The 8,560-nt window shown below is 34.3% G+C and overlaps 1 protein-coding gene across 10 annotated transcripts in view; it reads right to left on the reverse strand.

Moving 5' to 3' along the window:
* Positions 1 to 8,560, reverse strand: part of WRN (WRN RecQ like helicase) — a 145,720-nt gene that overhangs the window by 78,198 nt on the left and 58,962 nt on the right. For all 10 annotated transcript variants that reach the window (XM_032288275.1, XM_032288279.1, XM_032288278.1 and 7 more), the window contains 5 exons: positions 6,832 to 6,970; positions 5,770 to 5,845; positions 4,203 to 4,270; positions 3,807 to 3,915; positions 2,831 to 2,899 (listed from right to left, as the gene is read on the reverse strand). In XM_032288275.1, coding sequence (XP_032144166.1) covers positions 2,831 to 2,899; positions 3,807 to 3,915; positions 4,203 to 4,270; positions 5,770 to 5,845; positions 6,832 to 6,970 — 461 coding nt within the window. The remainder of the gene's footprint in view (positions 1 to 2,830; positions 2,900 to 3,806; positions 3,916 to 4,202; positions 4,271 to 5,769; positions 5,846 to 6,831; positions 6,971 to 8,560) is intronic.

Genomic DNA, 8,560 nt, shown 5'->3' on the forward strand with positions numbered 1-8,560 from the left:
GAGGGGAGGGGAGGAAAGAAAAGGAAAAGGAAAAGGAAAAGGAAAGGAAAGGAAAGGAAAGGAAAGAGGAAAGGAAAGGAAAGGAAAGGAAAGAAAAGGGATAATAGGGAATGACTACTTAATGGGTATGGAAATTCTTTTGGGAGTTATGAAAATGTTCTGGAGTTAATGATGATGGTTATACATTATTACTATACCAAAAGCCACTGGACTTTAGTAACGATTAAAATGGTAAAAGTTAGGTTCTGTGAACTTTATCTCAATTAGAAAAAAGGAAGTTGGCAGGGTGTGGTGGCTCACACCTGTAATCCCAGCACTTTGGGAGTCCAAGGCGGGTGGATCATGAGGTCAGGAGTTCGAGACCAGCCTGGCCAACATAGCAAAATCTCATCTCTACTAAAAAAATACAAAAATTAGGTGGGCATGGTGGCAGGCGCCTGTAATCCTGGCTACTCGAGAGGCTGGGGCAGGAGAATCGCTTGAACTGGGGAGATGGAGGTTGCAGTGAGCTGAGATCATGCCGTTGCACTAGCAAGACTCTATCTCAAAAAAAATAAAGAAAAAGAATATATCCATCACCTGTTCCAGTCATTCTGCTCCTTCATATATGATCAATAAAATGAAAATATATGTCCATACAAAGACTTATATACAAATGTGCATAAAGCTTTATTTGTAATAACCCCAAACTAGAAACGATCCAAATGTCTGTCAGGTGAATGGATAAACAATTTGTGGCATATCCATAAAATGTAATCCACCTAACAATAAGAAGAATGAACTATTAATCAATGTAATAACATGGATGAATCTTGAAATAATTATAGTGCATTAGTTAAACCAGACAAAAAAGGGCATATAATATATAATTGACTCTGTGTATATATGATTTTAGAAAATGCAAACTAGTCTATAACAACAGGAAGGAGATCAGCAGTTACCCAATGACTGGGGTTAACAAAAAAAAAGGTAAACTTTGGGGGTGATGAATATGTTCATAATCTGGATTATGATGATGGTTTCATGGGTGCATACCTGTGTCAAAACTCATCATATTACACATTCTCAGCGCATAAAATTTATCATAAGTCAATTACACCTCAATAAAGGTGATTTAAAATGCTTAGAAAAAAAGAAAACATGTCCACAAAAAGATTTGTATAAGAATGTATACAGCAGCTTTATTGGTAACAGCCTAACACTAAAAAAGTAGCCTAGGCATCTAACAGTAACAAAATGTAAAAACAAACTGTGTTATATTCTATGAAATACAGGAAAATAACAGATACTAAAAAAAATTTTTTAAAAAACTACACAGGTGCGGTGGTTCGTTCACACCTATAATCTCAGCACTTTGGAAGGCCAAGGAAGGAGGATTGCTTTCTAATTTTATCTCAGAAAAAATTAAATTAGAAAAAAAGAAAATTAAACATCTATCCACCACATGATCCAGTCATTCCACTCCTTGATATATATCAATAAAATGAAACATATGTCCATACAAAGACTTACATGCAACTGTTCATAGCAGCTTTATTTGTAATAACCCCAAACTGGAAACAATCCTGAAGCCAGGAGTTCAAGGCCAGCCTGGGCAACCAAGCAAGACCCTGTAAAAAATTAAAAATTAGCCAGGCATGGTGGCACAGGCCTGTAGTCCTAGCTACTTGGGAGGCAGGAGGATAGCTTTAGCCCAGTAGTTAGAGGCTGCAGTGAGCTATGATTGCCCCAGTGTCCTCTGGCCTGGGTGACAGAAGGAGACCTTGTCTCTAAAAAAAACAAAAACAAAACAAAAAACTACTGATACATGCAACAGCATGGAAGAATCTCAGAAGCATTACGCCAAATGAAAGAAGTCTTACACAAAAGAGTTCATATTTTGTGACTGCATTTACATGACATTCTAGCACAAACAATACTGAACTATGGTAGAGAAAAATAGAGCACTGGCTTGCCTAGGATGCAGATGGAAGGACAGACTGGGGAGGCACATGAAGAAGCTTTCTAGAAGGTCAGTAATATTCTGTATATTATTAGAGGTTTGGTTTACATCTTTGTATGTATTTATCAAAACTCAGTGAATACAAGTGTGCCTCGGGTGTATGTATATACTAATATATACACAAAGAAAGCACCTGCTTAATGGGCATGGGTGTTCTTTTGGGAGTGATGAAAATGTTCTGAACTAGAACATCCATATATATGCATATATATTAATACGTGTGTGTATATATGTATATGTGTATATACGTTTGTGTGTTTACATATACATACATATGCACACAAAATGGGTGTGTGTATGTGTGTCTGAGATGATATTCTCCTGAGGAATTACATCATGACTGAATTGGTTGGGCAAGAGACCTAGAATCCAGCCCCTGCTCAGCCACAGTCACTGAGTGACTTTGGGAAAATTACTTGTCTCTGAGCCTCAGTTTTCTCATCTATAAAATGAGACAAATCTAGATAATCTCCAACCTCTCTTCCAAAACCAAAATTTTTAAAATTCTATGACTACAATGCTAATTTTACAGCACAATAACTGAGAGTAAAATATTTAAGTTTGAAGGATTTAAAAAGTAACAGTCCTGCAATGGTACTATAAAAAGTAAAATGTATTTTAAAATCATGGACTTTTTTTTCTATGCATTTAATAAAATTTGTTTGTTTACAAAATTCTCTCATATACTACAGACATCTGACCAAATGATTAGAAATCATATAAATTACTCACAACTTCCTCAGCAACATGTAATTCACCCATGTAACAAGCTTGCGCATGTACTCCATGAATCCAAAATAAAAGTTGAGGGAAAAAAAAATTACTCACAATTTAACATCTCCTAGAACATCTTCTGACTGTGCTGATCCAAGGAAGCAAGCTGGGATGTTGGACATTCTGTAAGAAGAAAGACAAACATTTTGGCGCTGTGTACACGCTACACATATCAGTTTGATTCTTAAGTGAGAAAGAATAAAGAAATATAATAATGTATATTCCTGTTCTTTGCAATTTTCTCTTTTTTTGTCACTTACTAACTTGATAAGCAAATTCCTTCAAGGCCCTTATCAGAAGGCAAGTTTTTAAGGTGGGTTTTGAAAGAGACTGTAAGCTCGAGGAAGCAGAGGATGATGGGAGGTAAAGGAATAGGCTACTAGACCCTATTCCTTCTATCTAACTGTATGTTTGTACTCATTAACCAACAGCAGGGTAACTACAGTTAACAACAATAATATTGTATATTTCAAAATAACCCAAAGAAAATATTTGAAATGTTCCCAGCACAAAGAAATGATAAATGTTCAAAGTGATGAACAAATGCCCTGATTTGATCATTACATATTATGATCATTATATATTATGATCAAAATATCACAGTACTCCAGAAATATGTATGGATATTATGTATTAATTTAAAAACAGATAGCAAGCTCAGGTTGAAGAAGCTGAAAAGTTTTTCATAGATTAAAAAAATATACTTCCATATATACACTTCTTATCAAGCTAAAAAGCAAGGGTAACAGAAAGAGAAAACAATTTTGAGATATTCAATGTAAACCACCATAAAGTAATGATTTTTTTTAAAAAAATTTTATCAGGGCCACCTGGAAGCTTTGAATTACAGAGAACTCAAGAAAGAAGATAAGCTCTTCCACTAACGTGTCATTTACTGCTAATAAAGATAAAGCAATACCTGCAGAAATGTTTTATTGTGAACTAGATTTTAACATGTGTGATAGAACAGATGTTTCATCCACAGAAGAAAAAAACAAGGTGATGTTGTGGCAATGATAACATGACTTACCTAAGCTGCAGCACTTGGTCTTCCATCAGAGAAATAAGAGGCGAGATGACAAGGCCAATCTTGCCTAGGTAAAGAGGTGGATACTGGAAGCACAAACTCTTTCCATATCCTTGAAAAGAAAATAATATGCTCATAGAAATAAAAATAAATTTTTGATGTTTTAATTTCCTTTTACAATGTACTTATTACAGATGAATGGTCAATACTAGTATGCTATCTTCCTAAGAGGTAATTGATACATAAAGCTGAGCATCTGTTCTCTGTTCACTGTGTTCTATATTTTACACCATTTGTAGTGGCATCTGTATTTTGAGGGTTTAACAAAAGATTGAGCATTTCAAACTCTTTATGTTTTATTTTTTAAAGGATTAGGTTATTTGCTTAAATACAACTTACCAGTTGCCATGACAGCAACATTATCTCTTCTTTCTTCCAATACTGAATGAATCACTTTCCACTGAACCCTTGAAGGTAAAAAGCAAAAACCTGTTTTGTTTTATTAATAAGAAACCCAAGGTAAAGATTAAAATCCATCCAGTTTTTCATTTCCTTTAATAGAATTTATTTTTGAACTTCATACATAAATCTGCACAAACCCTAGAACTTTAAAGCAAAGAACTCCATTTGACCAACCTCCCATTCAAGCTAACTAACAACAACCATTTGGTATATGTATTAAATTTCATTACATACATCTAAAGTAAAAAACAGATTCTAAGTCTCATACTGGATATCCAAAAGAATCAATGCTTTAAACTAGTAAGAGAAATGCTCCAGGGACAAGGACTGACTGAAAAGTAAATAAGGGAAGGAACTCTGTGAGGTGATGATAATAATATCTCTTGATAAGAATTTAGGTTACACAGATATGTACATGTACCCATAAAATTTGCAAATATATGCTTAAAGTTTCATATTTCCTTATATGCAAATTTATATTAAAACAAAAAAATTAAATATTTAACTCTAGTTAATAATTTATATGCTGAAATACTTAGGTGGAAGTGTAATGGTGTCCTAAACTGACCCTGAGATGCATTTTAAAACGTCAATGAATTAATGGATGGATAGAGAGATATGAATGGATGGGTAGGTGATAAAGCAAGTATAGTAATAATACTAGAATGTAGGTGGTGAGTATACAGATATGCACAGAAAAGAAGTTCTTTCAGCTTTACTAGATCTTGGGAAATTTTCCTAATAAAATACTAAGGGTAAAAATCAGTTGAAGAGGTCGTCTTCTGGCATGCCATTAATGACCTATTCTTAACTAAGGGCTCAGTATAGGATGCACAGTTTATGAAAATTCATTGATCTGTACATCATGCACACTTTTCTGTATGTAAGACATAAATAAAAAATGTTTAAGATCAAAAGAAAAAAGAAAGAAATACTTCAGTAGATTATGCTTTAAATTCTCAGAATAGGAAAAATCCAGTCAAGATTTTCACATGCTTATTAGTTTTATTCAAATTTACTTATTCATCTCATTCATCTCATTTTATCCTTATAAAAATGTGCCCATTAGATGTAAACAAATTTTGAGTACATTAAAATAGATAAGATTACCACTATTCCTCAAATTGTTGTATTAAGAACTTCTACTGCATCAGCATGTTCTGGGTAATATGATACACAAAACAGGCACATAGACACTCATTTAATGAAAAACAAGTCAGTATTAAATTGACATTTACTTGTAAGTACCTTAAACTAGTGTCTACTCAGAACTGCTCAGTTAAAGGAAAATTATTTTTCCTCACTTATAAAAGCAATGTGCAGAAATGAATTTTATATAAATATTACTTTGAAATAATGTCGTAGTCACATAGAAAATACAGTGTGGCATGTGTAACCATAGTGAAGTTGTGCTGTTGCTGCTAAGTCAATGGACTATTTGCCTTTTTCCTTGTTTTAAAGAAAATACTAAATATGTGATTTGATTAACTGAGATTATACTCACGGTTTAAAACTGGAATGGCCAAAATATGTCTTGAGGCAAGTAATTTGCTCTGCGTTGGGTGCTGGCAACAAAGAGTCTTGAAATAAAATAAAATGGGCATTTATGTTCAAATAGAAAAACACCATGAAGAGGGAGAAAACGGTTTATTTCATTGGCTTTTTTGAAAGAATACAGTGATAGCTACCATGTGTTACTGTTTTCTATTTTTTAATTCCAATACAAATCGGTCCTCTGGATACCATATATGACGCCAAGAAAACACTTGGATTACTTTAAGTGTTAGAATTTTGTTGTGATTCACACTTTGCCAGCACTATTTTAAAAAACTGATGTTTTAGAATCAGGTATACTTCTAAAATCTAATATTTGAACAAACCATGGCAAGCAATATGCCAATCCAAACATTAAAATATAACCAACCTTCAATTAATGGTAATCAGAAATGTTAGACTAAAAAAGTCTACAGATAAAATAAAATCTTCATTTTAGTTATCCAAAGCTAAATGTAGTTACACCTAAATTAAGTTACCAAAATCTCATTTAGTTTAGTTACCTAAATCTAATGCAGTTAGGAAAACTTAGTTACCTACATCTTTGGTCAAAATTCTAACTGCACAGCATAATGATGTTAGGTTAGCTCTACCCAACTCACCTTCCCTGTCCACTGTGAGCTTGAAAGATTCATGAGTAGCCAAGAAAGGGCAAAAAAAGAATCAAGGTAATTTGCCACTAAACAAATGAAAGTTCATCACTAGAGTTCTCAGCTTTAATAATTCTAAATGAAAACTATACTGATTTGGAGAAATCACATCTTTATTTAACAAGAAAACAAAAGGAAAGATATTTTTGTCATCATAATGCTACTATTACTCTATTTCTGTAAGCAGTAAGATTTTACCTTATAGAGACAAAAGCACTAAGGAGACAAAAGCTCATCAGGATCCAATCAATAACTCTATGCCACAAAGTCTCTGACCTCCAAACCATCCAAAACTGGACCCTAAGTTAAAGTCTGTGGTAGGTATCAGGGGTGAGTCATTTCAAACATGCTTCAGCACTTACCCTTATCATCATCTTCTTCCTCTTCATTAGCTTCATTTTCATCATCATCTTCTTTAGTAGGAAGACTCAGATTTCTTTCCATTTCTAAGCATTTAGAATGAGTTGGTTCTACTGTGCCACTATTGAGGTTTTCTAAAGACTGAAAGTTTAAAGGAAATTTTAAAAGCAAAACCACTGACAGTGTCGTATCTTTTTCACCAAACACAAAAGGACTATTATTAACAGGGCCTACAATTTTGTTGAAAGCTGGCAGATGTGCAAGCCATACTACAAAAGAACATGTGTGCTCCAGTATAAATATGTGCTCATGAATGGTTTCTAAGGCACAAGGCCAAAGATGGAACATTTCCAGAATAAGCAAGGCTCATTAATAGCATATAATAAACTGCCCCTGAAGAAACCCAACATACGTTTTAAATTTGGATAATTTAAAATATTTTTTCTTTATTGCACTTCAATATTTTTGATTCTCAAGTAGTAAATGTGGATTTTAATGTTATTTTTGTAACAAGTTTCTCTATATCATGAGTCAGTCACATTCATTTTGAATAAGGCTGAAACTGTAAGCAAACAATAAATGTGTTTTGGAATTGTCAAAACAACAAAAGATTCAAATCATTTTAGAAAAGGAATATTATAAATGTGAAATAAAGTTATTTGTTTTTATTTTGGCTTGAGAGTATCTGCATTATCCCTTAAATAAAGATAATCTATTTCAAGAATATTTCAAAATTATTTCCTCTATAACATTTTTTAACTATGAAGAGATACGAAGACTTTATTAAACTACAGTTTTCATTTTCTCTTTTTATTAAACCTTTCATTTACTATTTTGACTTTGAAGGTTTTTTTAAAAAGTATGTTCATTTCAAAGCTTAAGGTAAAAAAACAAGAGTGTTCCTCTTTGTTTTATTCAAGTCTACAAACAGGATGCATTTTTTAAACAGAGTTCTCTTAAAATATGGGCATCCAGGTTTCATTCTAAGAGATTTAATGTATATGTAAGTCCACTCTAGTTCAGCAGGAAGTAGAGCAGTCGTCGCCCATGTCCCAACAGCAGTTGGGCTTTCCTTTTCAGAGTGGGGACTGAGGGACTGTGTTAGAGGAACTTCTAGGGTCAGCAAGGGGCTTTGTTCCCGGTGCAGGTATTTTCCCACCTCTGGCAGTATAGGCGCTTTGTTCCCAGTACAGGAATTTTCCAGCCTCTGGCTCCTAAAGGCAGAGGCTCAGTGACTCAGGGTTTTAAAACAGTAACCAATCTGGTAAAGGATTCAAAGACCAATGACTAAGGTCCTGAACTATAAAGCCTGGCCAAATAGGAGAGGGCTATCACAAAAGCCCTGGGGTAACACTGTCCAGTGAGCTGAGAAGTGTGGTCTGAAGGGTCTTCAAAGGTAAACAGAAACTGGGAGTCAGGACATAATGGAACACAGAAAAAAGCATCCTTAAGGTCCCAGACTGTAAACCATTGTGCCTCTTCAGTATTTGAGACAGAAAGGTATATGGGTTGGATACAGCTGGGTATAAAGGGATCACAGCTTCACTGATAAACCTGAGATATTGCACCAGCCTCTTTAGAGCAAAGAGGCTGAAAGAAGTATTTCCTCACAAATGTCTGGACCCAGGAACTCGGGGTCTCAGAGGCTGAGTGGCTCCCGCATGGGCGGCTCTCTCTTAGGGGGTCTAAGCAAGGCCATAACCTCAAACAGATCAAACTGGGAGTTTAGGA

The sequence above is a fragment of the Sapajus apella genome, unplaced genomic scaffold, assembly GCF_009761245.1.
Source record: "Sapajus apella isolate SASKATOON/1434 unplaced genomic scaffold, GSC_monkey_1.0 scaffold21, whole genome shotgun sequence".
In the NCBI taxonomy this organism is placed as follows: Eukaryota; Metazoa; Chordata; class Mammalia; order Primates; family Cebidae; genus Sapajus; species Sapajus apella.